General features: G+C 54.6%; 1 protein-coding gene across 1 annotated transcript in view; it reads right to left on the bottom strand.

Moving 5' to 3' along the window:
- Positions 1–9,235: 9,235 nt before the first annotated feature.
- The window catches only part of LOC144486618 (uncharacterized), a 23,151-nt gene continuing 12,249 nt past the window's right edge, over positions 9,236–20,137 (bottom strand). The window contains exons 4-5 of the mRNA XM_078204662.1: positions 15,137–15,433; positions 9,236–9,594 (exon numbers count right to left, since the gene is read on the bottom strand). Of these exons, the coding sequence (XP_078060788.1) occupies positions 9,470–9,594; positions 15,137–15,433 (422 nt within the window). The 3' untranslated portion in view covers positions 9,236–9,469. The remainder of the gene's footprint in view (positions 9,595–15,136; positions 15,434–20,137) is intronic.

Below are 20,137 nucleotides of genomic sequence, written 5' to 3'. Positions count from 1 at the left end.
GGGGAAGCAGGAACCCGCGGTCGATGGATGGTTAGGTTGGTACAGGTCGCCGCTGGGGGTAGGGGGTTCAGCTCTGAGCGCGGGTTTGGGGTGGGGTCGGGTTCAGGGGGGGTTTACGAAGAGGTGAAAATGAGAATTCCTCACGCCAGTGCGACTCCCGGCTGACCAATGGTGGCTGTCGATGGTGCCCGACACCTCGATCGAGCACAGGAGGCCATTCAACCCATCCACCCAGTGCTAGCTCTCTGAAAGATCTCTCCAATTAGTCCCCACTCTCTCTCTCTGTAAATTTTCCCCCTTCCAGTATTTCCCCAATTGCCCCTTTTGAAAGTTCCTGTTGAATCTGCTTCCAGCGCCCTGTCAGGCAGCGCCTTCCAGATCACAACAACTCGCTGTGTGTCCAAAATAAAATTCTCCTCATCTCCCCCCCCTCTGGTTCTTTCCCCGATTCTCTTCAATCCGTGTCCCCTCCGGTTACCGAGCCTCCTGTCACTGGAAACACTTTCTCCTCATTCACTCCATCCAAACCCCCCCCCTCCCCCTCGTGATTCTGAACGCCTCGATTCAATCTCCCCCTGAACCTTCTCCGCTCCGAGGGGAACGATCCCAGCTTCTCCCAGTCTCTCCGCCTGAACTGAAGCCCCCTCGTCCCCCGGAACGTTCTAGTAAATCTCCCCCTGAACCTTCCCTGACAAATTTGGAACTATTCTTGAAATCGAAGTGAGGAAGGCAAAGAAATTACAATATTTGCTCGTTCCCCGTTGGACGAGAGTGACCGATCCTGATACTGGCCCCTCAGAAAGAGATCCCACAAACATTTCCAATGGAATAAGCCATTCAAAGAGCCAGGTCAAACATGTTGGGCTGAATGGCCTCAATCGAGGCCAGAGGACTCCGTGTCTTCCTGATGGAAAGTGCCATCCTGGCACTTGGGGGCGCCGCACTGTCAGAGGGTCAGTACTGAGGGAGTGCCGCACTGTCAGAGGGTCAGTACTGAGGGAGTGCCGCACTGTCAGAGGGTCAGTACTGAGGGAGTGCCGCACTGTCAGAGGGTCAGTGCTGAGGGAGTGCCGCACTGTCAGAGGGTCAGTACTGAGGGAGTGCCGCACTGTCAGAGGGTCAGTGCTGAGGGAGTGCCGCACTGTCAGAGGGTCAGTACTGAGGGAGTGCCGCACTGTCAGTGGGTCAGTACTGAAGGAGTGCCGCACTGTCAGAGGGTCAGTGCTGAGGGAGTGCCGCACTGTCAGAGGGTCAGTACTGAGGGAGTGCCGCACTGTCAGAGGGTCAGTACTGAGGGAGTGCCGCACTGTCAGAGGGTCAGTGCTGAGGGAGTGCCGCACTGTCAGAGGGTCAGTACTGAGGGAGTGCCGCACTGTCAGAGGGTCAGTACTGAGGGAGTGCCGCACTGTCAGAGGGTCAGTGCTGAGGGAGTGCCGCACTGTCAGAGGGTCAGTGCTGAGGGAGTGCCGCACTGTCAGAGGGTCAGTACTGAGGGAGTGCCGCACTGTCAGAGGGTCAGTGCTGAGGGAGTGCCGCACTGTCAGAGGGTCAGTGCTGAGGGAGTGCCGCACTGTCAGAGGGTCAGTGCTGAGGGAGTGCCGCACTGTCAGAGGGTCAGTGCTGAGGGAGTGCCGCACTGTCAGAGGGTCAGTGCTGAGGGAGTGCCGCACTGTCAGAGGGTCAGTGCTGAGGGAGTGCCGCACTGTCAGAGGGTCAGTACTGAGGGAGTGCTGCACTGTCAGAGGGTCAGTACTGAGGGAGTGCCACACTGTCAGAGGGTCAGTACTGAGGGAGTGCCGCACTGTCAGAGGGGACTCTGAAATCAGCCCCGCAGGTGGAGGAGGTGGTTAAGAAGGCGTATGGTGTGCTGGCCTTTATCAATCGAGGGATTGAGTTTCGGAGTCCGGGGATAATGATGCAGCTATATAAGACCCTCGTCAGACCCCACTTGGAGTACTGTGCTCAGTTCTGGTCGCCTCACGAGAGGAAGGGTGTGGAAAAGATTGAAAGGGTGCAGAGGAGATTTACAAGGATGTTGCCTGGATTGAGTGGCATGCCTTATGAGGATAGGCTGAGGGAGCTTGGTCTTTTCTCCTTGGAGAGACGTAGGATGAGAGGAGACCTAATAGAGGTGTATAAGATGTTGAGAGGCATAGATCGGGTGGACTCTCAGAGGCTTTTTCCCAGGGTGGAAATGGCTGCTACGAGAGGACACAGGTTTAAGGTGCTGGGGAGTGGGTACAGGGGAGATGTTAGGGGTAAGTTTTTCACACAGAGGGTGGTGGGCGAGTGGAGTCGGCTGCCGTCAGTGGTGGTGGAGGCAAACTCAATAAGGTCTTTTAAGAGACTCCTGGATGAGTACATGGGACTTAATAGGATGGAGGGTTATAGGTAGGCCTAAAAGGTAGGGATATGTTCGGCACAACTTGTGGGCCGAAGGGCCTGTTTGTACTGTAGTTTTTCTATGTTTCTATGTCAGTGCTGCGGGAGTGCTGCACTGTCAGAGGGTCAGTGCTGAGGGAGTGCCGCACTGTCAGAGGGTCAGTACTGAGGGAGTGCCGCACTGTCAGAGGGTCAGTGCTGAGGGAGTGCTGCACTGTCAGAGGGTCAGTGCTGAGGGAGTGCCGCACTGTCAGAGGGTCAGTACTGAGGGAGTGCTGCACTGTCAGAGGGTCAGTACTGAGGGAGTGCCGCACTGTCAGAGGGTCAGTGCTGAGGGAGTGCCGCACTGTCAGAGGGTCAGTACTGAGGGAGTGCCGCACTGTCAGAGGGTCAGTACTGAGGGAGTGCCGCACTGTCAGAGGGTCAGTGCTGAGGGAGTGTCGCACTGTCAGAGGGTCAGTGCTGAGGGAGTGCTGCACTGTCAGAGGGTCAGTGCTGAGGGAGTGCTGCACTGTCAGAGGGTCAGTACTGAGGGAGTGCCGCACTGTCAGAGGGTCAGTGCTGAGGGAGTGCCGCACTGTCAGAGGGTCAGTGCTGAGGGAGTGCCGCACTGTCAGAGGGTCAGTACTGAGGGAGTGCCGCACTGTCAGAGGGTCAGTGCTGAGGGAGTGCCGCACTGTCAGAGGGTCAGTACTGAGGGAGTGCCGCACTGTCAGAGGGTCAGTACTGAGGGAGCGCCGCACTGTCAGAGGGTCAGTGCTGAGGGAGCGCCGCACTGTCAGAGGGTCAGTGCTGAGGGAGTGCCGCACTGTCAGAGGGTCAGTGCTGAGGGAGTGCCGCACTGTCAGAGGGTCAGTGCTGAGGGAGTGCCGCACTGTCAGAGGGTCAGTGCTGAGGGAGTGCCGCACTGTCAGAGGGTCAGTGCTGAGTGAGTGCCGCACTGTCAGAGGGTCAGTGCTAAGGGAGTGCCGCACTGTCAGAGGGTCAGTGCTGAGTGAGTGCCGCACTGTCAGAGGGTCAGTACTGAGGGAGTGCCGCACTGTCAGAGGGTCAGTGCTGAGGGAGCGCCGCACTGTCAGAGGGTCAGTGCTGAGTGAGTGCCGCACTGTCAGAGGGTCAGTGCTAAGGGAGTGCCGCACTGTCAGAGGGTCAGTGCTGAGTGAGTGCCGCACTGTCAGAGGGTCAGTGCTGAGTGAGTGCCGCACTGTCAGACATTCCATGAATAATAAACAAGTGGCTTTTACTGCACTGCTGTGTGGGATCTTGCTATGCACAAATTAGCTGCTGCGTTATCTAACTCACAACGTGGGCCTCACCAGATGAAAGCCTGATTTTCCGCAAGGCGCTCGGAGACGTTCTGAGGATGTGTAAATCGCTATAGAAATGAAAAACTGTCTCTCTAAAATGTTGGTTTCAATTAAAATACATCGCAATTTTATCGATGCAAAACTCAGAGGGCAATGTCTTTACTCAGCTGAATCGTGGGACGCCGATTGACACGAGGTTGACAGAATTGGAAAGTGAGGATTACATAATGTCCTCACAGAGGCAAAGAAATGAACCTACACTTCACACTGTTATAAAAATAATTCATAAGGTGTCAGTTACATAGAGAGATTCAGCCCCTCGAGCTTGTTGCACAGGAACAGGAGGAGGCCCCATTCAGCCCCTCGAGCCTGTTACACAGGAACAGGAGGAGGCCCCATTCAGCCCCTCGAGCCTGTTACACAGGAACAGGAGGAGGCCCCATTCAGCCCCTCGAGCCTGTTACACAGGAACAGGAGGAGGCCCCATTCAGCCCCTCGAGCTTGTTGCACAGGAACAGGAGGAGGCCCCATTCAGCCCCTCGAGCCTGTTACACAGGAACAGGAGGAGGCCCCATTCAGCCCCCTCGAGCCTGTTACACAGGAACAGGAGGCCCCATTCAGCCCCTCGAGCCTGTTACACAGGAACAGGAGGAGGCCCCATTCAGCCCCCTCGAGCCTGTTACACAGGAACAGGAGGAGGCCCCATTCAGCCCCCACGAGCCTGTTACACAGGAACAGGAGGAGGCCATTCAGCCCCCTCGAGCCTGTTACACAGGAACAGGAGGAGTCCATTCAGCCCCTCGAGCCTGTTACACAGGAACAGGAGGAGGCCCCATTCAGCCCCTCGAGCCTGTTACACAGGAACAGGAGGAGGCCCCATTCAGCCCCTCGAGCCTGTTACACAGGAACAGGAGGAGGCCCCATTCAGCCCCTCGAGCCTGTTACACAGGGACAGGAGGAGGCCATTCAGCCCCTCGAGCCTGTTACACAGGAGGAGGCCCCATTCAGCCCCTCGAGCTTGTTGCACAGGAACAGGAGGAGGCCCCATTCAGCCCCTCGAGCCTGTTACACAGGAACAGGAGGAGGCCCCATTCAGCCCCTCGAGCCTGTTACACAGGAACAGGAGGAGACCCCATTCAGCCCCTCGAGCCTGTTACACAGGGACAGGAGGAGGCCATTCAGCCCCTCGAGCCTGTTACACGGGAACAGGAGGAGGCCCTATTCAGCCCCTCGAGCCAGTTACACAGGAACAGGAGGAGGCCATTCAGCCCCTCGAGCTTGTTGCACAGGAACAGGAGGAGGCCCCATTCAGCCCCTCGAGCCTGTTACACAGGAACAGGAAGAGGCCATTCAGCCCCTCGAGCCTGTTACACAGGAACAGGAGGAGGCCCCATTCAGCCCCTCGAGCCTGTTACACAGGAACAGGAGGAGGCCATTCAGCCCCTCGAGCCTGTTACACAGGAACAGGAGGCGGCCATTCAGCCCCTCGAGCCTGTTACACAGGAACAGGAGGCGGCCATTCAGCCCCTCGAGCCTGTTACACAGGAACAGGAGGAGGCCATTCAGCCCCTCGAGCCTGTTACACAGGAACAGCAGGAGGCCATTCAGCTCTCGAGCCTGTTACACAGGAACAGGAGGAGGCCATTCAGCCCCTCGAGCCTGTTACACAGGAACAGGAGGAGGCCATTCAGCCCCTCGAGCCTATTACACAGGAACAGGAGGAGGCTCCATTCAGCCCCCTCGCATCTACGCATCTTTGGACACTAAGGGGCAATTTAGCATGGTCAATCCACCCAACCTGCACATCTTTGGACTGTAGGAGGAAACCGGAGCACCTGGAGGAAACCCACGCAGACACGGGGAGAATGTGCAGACTCCACACAGACTGTGACCCAAGCCGGGAATTGAACCCGGGTCCCTGGAGCTGTGAAGCAGCAGTGCTAACCACTGTGTCACCGTGCCGCCCAATGAATCGAACGTAATACTTTCTCTGGAAATGAATGGACCTTAACAGATATCCTCACAGGCGAGGTCCCAGAGGAGTGGAGAATAGCCAGTGCTGTTCCCTTGTTTAAGAAAGGAAGCAGGGATAATCCAGGAAATCATAGGCCGGTAACCCTGACGTCAGTGGTGGGGAAGCTTTTGGAGAAAATACTGAGGGAAAGGATATCTGCACATTTCGAGGAAAATGGACGAGTTAGTGACAGGCAGCTTGGTTTTGTACGGGGAAAGTCATGTCTCACCAATTTGATTGCATTTTTGAAGAGGTGACAAAGATAATTGATGAGGGAACGGCGGTGGATGCAGTTTATTCCAGCATTTTCCAGCAGCGAGGTCCTGGCAAAGGCAAGATTTCATTGGTTTATTATTAATTTCATGAGGATATGGTGTTAGGGAGCAGATCAGAAACTCCAAGGTATTTATGAAGTTAACCTTGACGCAACTATTTTTGATTCTGGTATCAGTGTAAGGTGTTCCTCTCCAGGTGTAATTCCATTGACCCAACAGGAAATCCCACCAACGCCTCTGCTTTCTCAGAAGACTGAGGAAATTTGACATGTCAGCTATGACTCTCACCAACTTTTACAGATGCACCATAGAAAGCATTCTTTCTGGTTGTATCACAGCTTGGTCTGGGGCTCCTGCTCTGCCCAAGACCGCAAGGAACTACAAAAGGTTGTGAATGTAGCCCAATCCATCACGCAAACCAGCCTCCCATCCATTGACTCTGTCTACACTTCCCGCTGCCTCGGGAAAAGCAGCCGGCATAATTAAGGATCCCACGCACCCCCGGACATTCTCTCTTCCACCTTCTTCCTTCGGGAAAAAGATACAAAAGTCTGAGGTCACGTACCGACCGGCTCAAAAACAGCTTCTTCCCTGCTGCTGTCAGACTTTTGAATGGACCTACCTCGCATTAAGTTGACCTTTCTCCACACCCTAGCTATGACTGTAACACTACATTCTGCACTCTCTCATTTCCTTCTCTCTGAACAGTATGCTTTGTCTGTAAAGCGCACAAGAAATAATACTTTTCACGGTATGTTAATACATGTGACAATAATAAATCAAATCAGATCAAGGAAGCTTGTATCAAAACAAACTTTATTTTTAACAACAGAGATCTGTTCTGGGACCCTTGCTGTTTGTCATTTTCATAAATGACCTGGATGAGGAAGTGGAGGGATGGGTTGGTAAGTTTGCTGACGACACCAAGGTAGGTGGTGTTGTGGATAGTTTGGAGGGATGTCAGAAGTTGCAGCGAGACATAGATAGAATGCAAGACTGGGCGGAGAAGTGGCAGATGGACTTCAACCCGGATAAGTGTGTAGTGATCCATTTTGGCAGATCCAATGGGATGGAGCAGCAGTATAAAATGAAGGGTACCATTCTTAGCAGTGTAGAGGATCAGAAGGACCTTGGGGTCCGGGTCCATAGGACTCTTAAATCGGCCTCGCAGGTGGAGGATGCGGTCAAGAAGGCGTATGGCGTACTAGCCTTCATTAATCGAGGGATTGAGTTTAGGAGTCGGGAGATAATGCTGCAGCTTTATAGGACCCTGGTTAGACCCCACTTGGAGTACTGCGCGCAGTTCTGGTCACCTCATTACAGGAAAGATGTTGAAGCCATTGAAAGGGTGCAGAGGAGATTTACAAGGATGTTGCCTGGATTGGGGGGCATGCCTTATGAGGATAGGTTGAGGGAGCTTGGTCTCTTCTCCCTGGAGAGACGAAGGATGAGAGGTGACCTGATAGAGGTTTACAAGATGTTGAGGGGTCTGGATAGGGTGGACTCTCAGAGGCTATTTCCAAGGGCTGAAATGGTTGCTACGAGAGGACACAGGTTTAAGGTGCTGGGGGGTAGGTACAGGGGGGATGTCAGGGGTAAGTTTTTCACTCAGAGGGTGGTGGGTGAGTGGAATCGGCTGACGTCGGTGGTGGTGGAGGCAAACTCGTTGGGGTCTTTTAAGAGACTTCTGGATGAGTACATGGGATTTAATGGGATTGAGGGCTATAGATAGGCCTAGAGGTGGGGATGTGATCGGCGCAACTTGTGGGCCGAAGGGCCTGTTTGTGCTGTGACTTTCTATGTTCTAAAATAATTAGCATAACTTTTACCAATTGAAATACTTCAACGTAATCAGATTTATTTCTTAACTGCTAGGCTATCTCTATGGTTCCAATTTAAGTAATAGCCCCACAGGCATAAATCCCTCTTAGAAACAGCACACTAAAAAACAGACATGCTCACATGGTTCTCGATTTCCCTCAGTAATTAGTAAATAAAAGCTCTCAGCCCAAATCCCAGAACTTTCTCTGCCCTCAAATACTCTAATCAGTGAGGCACAGTGAACATAGATCAGGGGACAGACTAACACAATCGCAATCGCTATAGTTAAGAAAGCCCCACCAACGCCTCTACTTTCTCAGAAGACTAAGGAAATTTGGCATGTCAGCTACGACCCTCACCAACTTTTACAGATGCTCCATAGAAAGCATTCTTTCTGGTTGTACCACAGCTTGGTCTGGGCTCCTGCTCTGCCCAAGACCGCAAGAAACTACAAACGGTCATGAATGTAGCCCAATCCATCACGCAAACCAGCCTCCCATCCATTGACTCTGTCTACACCTCAGCTCCCGAGTAGGTCACCACATCGTTATTGGATCACCAGATCCTGATTAGGTCACCAGATTTCAATTAGATCACGTCCTCAGCCTCCTTTGTTACAAGAGAAAAGAAACTCGTTCTGGCAATTCTCTCCTGTTATATTTATCCACCGATCGCTGGGATGATCCCAGTAAATCTTTTCCACACCCTCTCCAGTGTTTCTGTATCTTTTTCACGGTGCGGTGACTGGGAGCGTTCTCTGTGCTCTCAGTGAGTTCTGACCGAGCCTCGATACAGCTTCACGATGACTTTCCCATTCTGCAAAGCGGCAAAAGCCGGCAGATGATGGGTTCCGATGAATTCTCCCAGGATTCAGGCGTGTGTCTCTTTGCAGGAGGCAGAGGTCTCGGGAATTCGGCATCTGGCCAGCGATGCTGTGAACCAGCGCTGAGACTGTCGCCCCCTGCTGAATCCAGGATGAGGAAAAGCCCGGAAGCTGGAGGCAGCAGGTGCAGGCTGAGGGAGGAGCTCACAGGATGGGAGGGGCTTGAGGGGGAGGCCTGGTGTTGGCAGCCAAGCTCTTTATACATTTGCTGGGTTCAAGTATGGAGAGAACGAGAGACAGAGAGAGACAGACAGAGGAAGAGAGAGAGAGAATCAGAGAGAAAGAGAGAGAGACAGAGAAAGAGAGACAGAGAGAGAGAGACAGAGAGAGAGACAGAGAGAGAGAGAGAGACAGAGAGAGAGAGACAGAGAGAGGAAGAGAGAGAGAGAGAGAGAGAATCAGAGAGAAAGAAAGAGAGACAAAGAGAGAGAGAGAGACGGAGAGAGAGATAGCGAGAGAGAGAGACAGAGACAGAGGAAGAGAGAGAGACAGACACACAGAAACAGAGGGAGACAGCGAGTGACAGAGAGAGGGAGAAACAGAGAGAGAGAGACAGAGAGAGAGAGACAGAGAGAGAGAGACAGAGAGAGACAGAGAGAGAGACAGAGAGAGAGAGAGACAGAGAGAGAGAGACAGAGAGAGAGAGAGAGAGAGAGACACAGAGAGAGAGAGAGAGAGACAGGGAAAGAGAGAGAGACAGAGAGAGAGAGAGACAGAGAGAGAGAGACAGAGAGAGAGAGACAGAGAGAGAGAGAGACAGGGAGAGACAGCGGGTGACAGAGGGAGGTCAGTGAGTTCCGCTCCGGTTGCCTGGGCAATGCTTCCTCAGGCCGAACACAATGACAATTAACAGGAGAATGGCTGAATTCACCAGCAGCAAAACGTAGAGCAGCACCGGGTGTGGGAGAGATTCTGAAACCAGAGAAACATCAGGAGGTTATTATCCCTCAGCACATTCACACACAAATATATTACATCACCCTCAACCAGCCCAACCAGCTCCCTCAGCACTGACCCTCTGACAGTGCGGCACTCCCTCAGCACTGACCCTCTGACAGTGCGGCACTCCCTCAGTACTGACCCTCTGACAGTGCGGCACTCCCTCAGCACTGACCCTCTGACAGTGCGGCACTCCCTCAGTACTGACCCTCTGACAGTGCAGCACTCCCTCAGCACTGACCCTCTGACAGTGCGGCACTCCCTCAGCACTGACCCTCTGACAGTGCGGCACTCCCTCAGTACTGACCCTCTGACAGTGCAGCACTCCCTCAGCACTGACCCTCTGACAGTGCGGCACTCCCTCAGCACTGACCCTCTGACAGTGCGGCACTCCCTCAGTACTGACCCTCTGACAGTGCAGCACTCCCTCAGCACTGACCCTCTGACAGTGCGGCACTCCCTCAGCACTGACCCTCTGACAGTGCGGCACTCCCTCAGTACTGACCCTCTGACAGTGCGGCACTCCCTCAGCACTGACCCTCTGACAGTGCGGCACTCCCTCAGCACTGACCCTCTGACAGTGCAGCACTCCCTCAGTACTGACCCTCTGACAGTGCGGCACTCCCTCACCACTGACCCTCTGACAGTGCGGCACTCCCTCAGCACTGACCCTCTGACAGTGTGGCATTCCCTCAGCACTGACCCTCTGACAGTGCGGCACTCCCTCAGCACTGACTCTCTTACAGTGCGGCACTCCCTCAGCACTGACCCTCTGACAGTGCGGCACTCCCTCAGCACTGACCCTCTGACAGTGCGGCACTCCCTCAGCACTGACCCTCTGACAGTGCGGCACTCCCTCAGTACTGACCCTCTGACACTGCGGCACTCCCTCAGCACTGACCCTCTGACAGTGCGGCACTCCCTCAGTACTGACCCTCTGACAGTGCGGCACTCCCTCAGTACTGACGCTCCAACAGTGCGGCACTCCCTCAGTACTGACCCTCTGACAGTGCGACACTCCCTCAGCACTGACCCTCTGACAGTGCGGCACTCCCTCAATACTGACCCTCTGACAGTGCGGCACTCCCTCAGTACTGACCCTCTGACAGTGCGACACTCCCTCAGTACTGACCCTCTGACAGTGCAGCACTCCCTCAGCACTGACCCTCTGACAGTGCGACGCTCGTTCAGCACTGACCCTCTGACAGTGCGGCACTCCCTCAGCACTGACCCTCTGACAGTGCGGCATTCCCTCAGTACTGACCCTCTGACAGTGCGGCACTCCCTCAGCACTGACCCTCTGACAGTGCGGCACTCCCTCAGCACTGACCCTCTGACAGTGCGGCACTCCCTCAGCACTGACCCTCTGACAGTGCGGCACTCCCTCAGCACTGACCCTCTGACAGTGCGGCACACCCTCAGCACTGACCCTCTGACAGTGCGGCACTCCCTCAGTACTGACCCTCTGACAGTGCGGCACTCCCTCAGTACTGACCCTCTGACAGTGCGGCACTCCCTCAGTACTGACCCCCTGACAGTGTGGCACTCCCTCAGCACTGACCCTCTGACAGTGCGGCATTCCCTCAGTACTGACCCTCTGACAGTGCGGCACTCCCTCAGTACTGACCCTCTGACAGTGCGGCACTCCCTCAGCACTGACCCTCTGACAGTGCGGCACTCCCTTAGTACTGACCCTCTGACAGTGCAGCACTCCCTCAGAACTGACCCTCTGACAGTGCGGCACTCCCTCAGCACTGACCCTCTGACAGTGCAGCACTCCCTCAGCACTGACCCTCTGACAGTGCGGCACTCCCTCAGCACTGACTCTCTGACAGTGCGGCACTCCCTCAGCACTGACCCTCTGACAGTGCGGCACTCCCTCAGTACTGACCCTCTGACAGTGCGGCACTCCCTCAGTACTGACCCTCTGACAGTGCGGCACTCCCTCAGTACTGACCCTCTGACAGTGCAGCACTCCCTCAGCACTGACCCTCTCACAGTGTGGCACTCCCTCAGTACTGACCCTCTGACAGTGCGACACTCCCTCAGCACTGACCCTCTGACAGTGCGGCACTCCCTCAGTACTGACCCTCTGACAGTGCGGCACTCCCTCAGCACTGACCGTCTGACAGTGCGGCACTCCCTCAGTACTGACCCTCTGACAGTGCGGCACTCCCTCAGTACTGACCCTCTGACAGTGCAGCACCCCCTCAGCACTGACCCTCTGACAGTGCGGCACTCCCTCAGCACTGACCCTCTGACAGTGCGGCACTCCCTCAGCACTGACCCTCTGACAGTGCGGCACTCCCTCAGCACTGACCCTCTGACAGTGCGGCACTCCCTCAGCACTGACCCTCTGACAGTGCGGCACTCCCTCAGCACTGACCCTCTGACAGTGCGGCACTCCCTCAGCACTGACCCTCTGACAGTGCGGCACTCCCTCAGCACTGACCCTCTGACAGTGCGCCACTCCCTCAGTACTGACCCTCTGACAGTGCGGCACTCCCTCAGCACTGACCCTCTGACAGTGCGGCACTCCCTCAGCACTGACCCTCTGACAGTGCGGCACTCCCTCAGCACTGACCCTCTGACAGTGCGGCACTCCCTCAGCACTGACCCTCTGACAGTGCGGCACACCCTCAGCACTGACCCTCTGACAGTGCGGCACTCCCTCAGTACTGACCCTCTGACAGTGCGGCACTCCCTCAGTACTGACCCTCTGACAGTGCGGCACTCCCTCAGTACTGACCCCCTGACAGTGTGGCACTCCCTCAGCACTGACCCTCTGACAGTGCGGCATTCCCTCAGTACTGACCCTCTGACAGTGCGGCACTCCCTCAGTACTGACCCTCTGACAGTGCGGCACTCCCTCAGCACTGACCCTCTGACAGTGCGGCACTCCCTTAGTACTGACCCTCTGACAGTGCAGCACTCCCTCAGAACTGACCCTCTGACAGTGCGGCACTCCCTCAGCACTGACCCTCTGACAGTGCAGCACTCCCTCAGCACTGACCCTCTGACAGTGCGGCACTCCCTCAGCACTGACTCTCTGACAGTGCGGCACTCCCTCAGCACTGACCCTCTGACAGTGCGGCACTCCCTCAGTACTGACCCTCTGACAGTGCGGCACTCCCTCAGTACTGACCCTCTGACAGTGCGGCACTCCCTCAGTACTGACCCTCTGACAGTGCAGCACTCCCTCAGCACTGACCCTCTCACAGTGTGGCACTCCCTCAGTACTGACCCTCTGACAGTGCGACACTCCCTCAGCACTGACCCTCTGACAGTGCGGCACTCCCTCAGTACTGACCCTCTGACAGTGCGGCACTCCCTCAGCACTGACCGTCTGACAGTGCGGCACTCCCTCAGTACTGACCCTCTGACAGTACGGCACTCCCTCAGTACTGACCCTCTGACAGTGCAGCACCCCCTCAGCACTGACCCTCTGACAGTGCGGCACTCCCTCAGCACTGACCCTCTGACAGTGCGGCACTCCCTCAGCACTGACCCTCTGACAGTGCGGCACTCCCTCAGCACTGACCCTCTGACAGTGCGGCACTCCCTCAGCACTGACCCTCTGACAGTGCGGCACTCCCTCAGCACTGACCCTCTGACAGTGCGGCACTCCCTCAGCACTGACCCTCTGACAGTGCGGCACTCCCTCAGCACTGACCCTCTGACAGTGCGCCACTCCCTCAGTACTGACCCTCTGACAGTGCGGCACTCCCTCAGCACTGACCCTCTGACAGTGCGGCACTCCCTCAGTACTGACCCTCTGACAGTGCGGCACTCCCTCAGTACTGACGCTCCGACAGTGCGGCACTCCCTCAGTACTGACCCTCTGACAGTGCGGCACTCCCTCAGCACTGACCCTCTGACAGTGCGGCACTCCCTCAGTACTGACCCTCTGACAGTGCGGCACTCCCTCAGTACTGACGCTCCAACAGTGCGGCACTCCCTCAGTACTGACCCTCTGACAGTGCGACACTCCCTCAGCACTGACCCTCTGACAGTGAGGCACTCCCTCAGTACTGACCCTCTGACAGTGCGGCACTCCCTCAGTACTGACCCTCTGACAGAGCGGCACTCCCTCAGTACTGACCCTCTGACAGTGCGGCACTCCCTCAGTACTGACCCTCTGACAGTGCGGCACCCCCTCAGTACTGACCCTCTGACAGTGCGGCACTCCCTCAGTACTGACCCTCTGACAGTGCGGCACTCCCTCAGCACTGACCCTCTGACAGTTCGTTACTCCCTCAGCACTGACCCTCTGACAGTGCGGCACTCCCTCAGCACTGACCCTCTGACAGTGCGGCACTCCCTCAGTACTGACCCTCTGACAGTTCGGCACTCCCTCAGCACTGACCCTCTGACAGTGCAGCACTCCCTCAGCACTGACCCTCTGACAGCGCGGCACTCCCTCAGTACTGACTCTCTGACAGTGCGGCACTCCCTCAGCACTGACCCTCTGACAGTGCAGCACTCCCTCAGCACTGACCCTCTGACAGTGCGGCACTCCCTCAGCACTGATCCTCTGACAGTGCGGCACTCCCTCAGCACTGACCCTCTGACAGTGCGGCACTCCCTCAGCACTGACCCTCTGACAGTGCGGCACTCCCTCAGTACTGACCCTCTGACAGTGCGGCACTCCCTCAGCACTGACCCTCTGACAGTGCGGCACTCCCTCAGCACTGACCCTCTGGCAGTGCGGCACTCCCTCAGCACTGACCCTCTGACAGTGCGGCACCCCCTCAGCACTGACCGTCTGACAGTGCGGCACTCCCTCAGTACTGACCCTCTGACAGTGCGGCACTCCCTCAGTACTGACCCTCTGACAGTGCGGCACTCCCTCAGTACTGACCCTCTGACAGTGCGGCACTCCCTCAGTACTGACCCTCTGACAGTGCGGCACTCCCTCACTGACCCGCTGACAGTGCGGCACTCCCTCAGTACTGACCCTCTGACAGTGCGGCACTCCCTCAGCACTGACCCTCTGACAGTGCGGCACTCCCTCAGTACTGACCCTCTGACAGTGCGGCACTCCCTCACTGACCCTCTGACAGTGCGGCACTCCCTCAGTACTGACCCTCTGACAGTGCGGCACTCCCTCAGTACTGACCCTCTGACAGTGCGGCACTCCCTCAGTACTGACCCTCTGACAGTGCGGCACTCCCTCACTGACCCGCTGACAGTGCGGCACTCCCTCAGCACTGACCTTCTGACAGTGCGGCACTCCCTCAGCACTGACCCTCTGACAGTGCGGCACTCCCTCAGCACTGACCCTCTGACAGTGCGGCACTCCCTCAGTACTGACCCTCTGACAGTGCGGCGCTCCCTCACTGACCCGCTGACAGTGCGGCACTCCCTCAGCACTGACCCTCTGACAGTGCGGCACTCCCTCAGCACTGACCCTCTGACAGTGCGGCACTCCCTCAGCACTGACCCTCTGACAGTGCGGCACTCCCTCAGTACTGACCAGCGGCCCGTGTGGTGGGAGGGGAGTACGGGCACTTACCGTACTGGGCTATGTGCCACCGTGAGTCGATGGTACCGGCCAGGGAGTGGTTCAAGAGACAGGTGAAGTTTGTTGTCGTGCCCGGGGTAGGTGCCGGCAGGGGTAGTTGGCTCTGTAACCAGTGTGTGCTGTCACTGGTGACCTCGGCCTTCCCCGTCTCCCCTCTCACCACCTCGCCATCGCGCAGCCACACAATCCGCACCTCATTCCCATCCGGAACCCGCGTCTGACAGGAGACGGAACGTCGGTCTGGGGGGTCACACACGCAGTCAGCAGGAGGGGTCATTTTGAGAGGTTCTGTTGGGGGAGGAGTGGACATTGATCAGTGACTGGTGGAGGACTTGTCTTCAACGCTGAGATCCAGTTCGATAACAACATCACAACCTGGAGAATTCCAAACTCACTGGGTAAAACCCGGAATTAGACAGCGAGTCTCTATAACACTGAGCACAGAGCTCTGAGCGACTATTGGACACTAAGGGGCAATTTAGCATGGCCAATCCACCTAACCTACACATCTTTGACACTAAGGGGAAATTTAGCACGGCCAATCCACCTAACCTGCACATCTTTGGATACCAAGGGACAATTTAGCACGGCCAATCCACCTAACCTGCACATCTTTGGATACTAAGAGACAATTTAGCATGGCCAATCCCCCTAACCTACACATCTTTGACACTAAGGGACAATTTAGCACGGCCAATCCACCTAACCTACACATCTTTGACACTAAGGGGAAATTTAGCATGGCCAATCCACCTAACCTGCACATCTTTGGACACTAAGGGACAATTTAGCATGGCCAATCCACCTAACCTACACATCTTTGGACACTAAGGGACAATTTAGCACGGCCAATCCACCTAACCTACACATGTTTGGATACTAAGGGGCAATTTAGCATGGCCAATCCACCTAACCTGCACATCTTTGGACACTAAGGGGCAATTTAGCATGGCCAATCCACCTAACCTACACATCTTTGGATACTAAGGGACAATTTACCATGGCCAATCCACCTAACCTGCACATCTTTGGATACTAAGGGACAATTTAGCACGGCCAATCCACCTAACCTACACATCTTTGGACACTAAGGGACAATTTAGCATGGCCAATCCACCTAACCTACACATCTTTGGATACTAAGGGACAATTTACCATGGCCAATCCACCTAACCTGCACATCTTTGGATACTAAGGGACAATTTAGCATGGCCAATCCACCTAACCTGCACATCTTTGGACACTAAGGGACAATTTAGCATGGCCAATCCACCTAACCTACACATCTTTGGATACTAAGGGACAATTTAGCATGGCCAATCCACCTAACCTACACATCTTTGGACACTAAGGGACAATTTAGCATGGCCAATCCACCTAACCTGCACATCTTTGGGCACTAAGGGGCAATTTAGCATGGCTAATCCACCTAACCTGCACATCTTTGGACACTAAGGGGCAATTTAGCATGGCCAATCCACCTAACCTGCACATCTTTGGATACTAAGGGGCAATTTAGCATGGCCAATCCACCTAACCTGCACATCTTTGGATACTAAGGGGCAATTTAGCATGGCCAATCCACCTAACCTGCACATCTTTGGACACTAAGGGACAATTTAGCATGGCTAATCCACCTAACCTGCACATCTTTGGATACTAAGGGACAATTTAGCATGGCCACTCCACCTAACCTACACATCTTTGGACACTAAGGGACAATTTAGCATGGCCAATCCACCTAACCTGCACATCTTTGGGCACTAAGGGGCAATTTAGCATGGCTAATCCACCTAACCTGCACATCTTTGGACACTAAGGGGCAATTTAGCATGGCCAATCCACCTAACCTGCACATCTTTGGATACTAAGGGGCAATTTAGCATGACCAATCCACCTAACCTGCACATCTTTGGACACTAAGGGACAATTTAGCATGGCTAATCCACCTAACCTGCACATCTTTGGACACCAAGGGGCAATTTAGCATGGCTAATCCACCTAACCTGCACATCTTTGGACACTCAGGGGCAATTTAGACAGAAACTTTTAAAACTTCCACCAGGGATGACAAGTGTGCAGGATAAATATGAGAATACAGAAATGCCAAGTTTACAGTTGGGACAATGATGCACCATCAATCGAGCAAAGACTAGTTTGTATGCAAGAACAAACAGGCTTTTATTAGAAAAAGACTTGGAGCCCACCCATGCCGATGAACTGGTCCAGACTGAGGCAGGGGGGTGGGGAGCAGTCACCTTTATACCTGGACCGGGGTGGGGGGTGAGGAGTCCCGGGTAGGGCCGGCAGCGGTGTGTCCAGTCATGTCACATATACAGGCAATAAGCTAACAATGGTTTACCACAGACAACAAGTTGCCATTCAGGATCCCGCAGAAGGTTCGCAGCAACCAGTCGAGGTGACGAGGATTTGTTCTGAGTCGGGGTCCTTTGAAATCATCCCAGACAAAGGCAGAGAGGCAAAACTGAGGACAAATCAGATCTACTCCAGCTCCTCTCCCACTGTACAATCCGAGTTCATCCAGGACAATGAAACATAGAAACATCGAGGATAGGAGCAGGAGGAGGCCATTCGGCCCTTCGAGCCTGCTTCCCCCATTCATCACCAACATGGCTGATCGTCCAACTCAACAGCCTCATCCTGCTTTCCCCCCATAACCTTTGACCCCGTTCGCCCCAAGCGCCATCTCCAGCCGCCTCTTGAATACATTCAATGTTTTGGCATCAGCTCCTTCCTGTGGGAATGAATTCCACAGACTCACCGCTCTCTGGGTGAAGAAATGTCTCCTCATCTCCGTCCTAAATGGTCTACCCCGAATCCTCAGACTGTGACCCCTGGTTCTGGACTCCCCCCCCCACCATCGGGAACATCCTCCCCGCATCTACCCTGTCCAGTCCTGTTACCAAACCCCGCCCCCAATCCCCAAACCCCGCCCCCAATCCCCTGGTTCTGGACTCCCCCCACCATCGGGAACACCCTCCCTGCATCTACCCTGTCCAGTCCTGTTAGAATTTTATAAGTTTCTATGAGATTCTCCCCTCATTCGTCTGAACTCCAGTGAAAACAATCCTAACCGAGTCAATCTCTCCTCATACATCAGTCCCACCATCCCCGGAATCAGCCGGGTAAACCTTCGCTGCACTCCCTCGAGAGCAAGAACATCCTTCCTCAGAAAAGGAGGCCAGAACTGCACACAGTACTCTCGGTGTGGCCTCACCAAGGCCCTGTATAATCGCAACAACCAGGAACAACATGGAAGAATGACTATCCCACAGATCAGTGTGAGAAATTAAAGAAACCTCCAGACACGGTCAGCGATCTCGGGAGCCGGGATGGGCGAATAAAACGCATCGGCTTCGGAACACTAACAACACTGACTTAAGAATGAATGATCTTGGGGATTACGGGAATGCTGACAAGGGCTGTTGCTATAGAAGACAGCTTTATAGGACTAGTAAGTACTTTTCTCCACTTCTCGCTGCCTCGGCAAAGCAGCCAGCATAACCAAGGACCCCACGCACCAGGGACATTCTCTCTTCCAGCTTCTTCCGTCGGGAAAAAGATACAAAAGTCATTAACTTTTCCAGATGCACCATAGAAAGCATTCTTTCTGGTTGTATCACAGCTTGGTCTGGCTCCTGCTCTGCCCAAGACCGCAAGAAACTACAAAGCGTTGTGAATGTAGCCCAATCCATCACGCAAACCAGCCTCCCATCCATTGACTCTGTCTACACTTCCCGCTGCCTCGGGAAAGCAGCCGGCATAATTAAGGACCCCACGCACCCCGGACATTCTCTCTTCCACCTTCTTCCGTCGGGAAAAAGATACAAAAGTCATTAACTTTTCCAGATGCACCATAGAAAGCATTCTTTCTGGTTGTATCACAGCTTGGTCTGGCTCCTGCTCTGCCCAAGACCGCAAGAAACTACAAAGCGTTGTGAATGTAGCCCAATCCATCACGCAAACCAGCCTCCCATCCATTGACTCTGTCTACACTTCCCGCTGCCTCGGGAAAGCAGCCGGCATAATTAAGGACCCCACGCACCCCGGACATTCTCTCTTCCACCTTCTTCCGTCGGGAAAAAGATACAAAAGTCTGAGGTCACGGACCAACCGACTCAAGAACAGCCCAACAGAACCTGCTGTTGTCAGACTTTTGAATGGACCTACCTCGCATTAAGTTGATCTTTCTCTACACCCTAGCTATGACTGTAACACTACATTCTGCACTCTCTCCTTTCCTTCTCTATGAACGGTATGCTTTGTCTGTATAGTACATAAGAAACAATACTTTTTTTTATTCATTCATGGGACACGCGTGTCGCTGGGCCCAGCATTTATTGCCCATCCCTCGTTGCCCTTGGAGGGCAGTTGAGAGTCAACCACATTGCTGTGGCTCTGGAGTCACATGTAGGCCAGACCGGGTAAGGACAGCAGATTTCCTTCCCTGAAGGGAACCAGATGGGTTTTTCCGACAATGGGTCATCAGTAGATTCTTAATTCCAGATAATTTTTATTGAATTCAAATTCCACCATCTGCCGTGACGGGATTCGAACCCGGGTCCCCAGAACATTAGCTGAGTTTCTGGATTAATCGTCTCGCGATAACACCACTGGGCCATCGCCTCCCCACTGTCTACTAATACATGTGACAATAATAAATCAAATCAAATCAAAAGTAAAGAGGGATGTTACAACCATGCCTTGAAGGAATAGCAGCGTGACACCACCAGAAGGGAAGTGTGTCGCGCGATCCAGTTTTAGTCTCACTGTTTGCTCTTGAGCAGAGCACACCTGCACAGCTCTGATGAGTTTTGACAAACTCTCTCAGGAGCCCAGTCTCAATAGAATGAACCCACCAGGGGCTGAGAGGCCGTATCTAAGGAAGGATGTGCTGGCCTTGGAAAGGGTCCCGAGGAGGTTCACAAGAATGATCCCTGGAATGAAGAGCTTGTCGTATGAGGAACGGTT

This window comes from Mustelus asterias, unplaced genomic scaffold (genome assembly GCF_964213995.1).
Source record: "Mustelus asterias unplaced genomic scaffold, sMusAst1.hap1.1 HAP1_SCAFFOLD_416, whole genome shotgun sequence".
In the NCBI taxonomy this organism is placed as follows: domain Eukaryota; kingdom Metazoa; phylum Chordata; class Chondrichthyes; order Carcharhiniformes; family Triakidae; genus Mustelus; species Mustelus asterias.
Note: the sequence above shows the minus strand (reverse complement) of the source record. Positions and strands in the feature narration are given on the sequence as shown.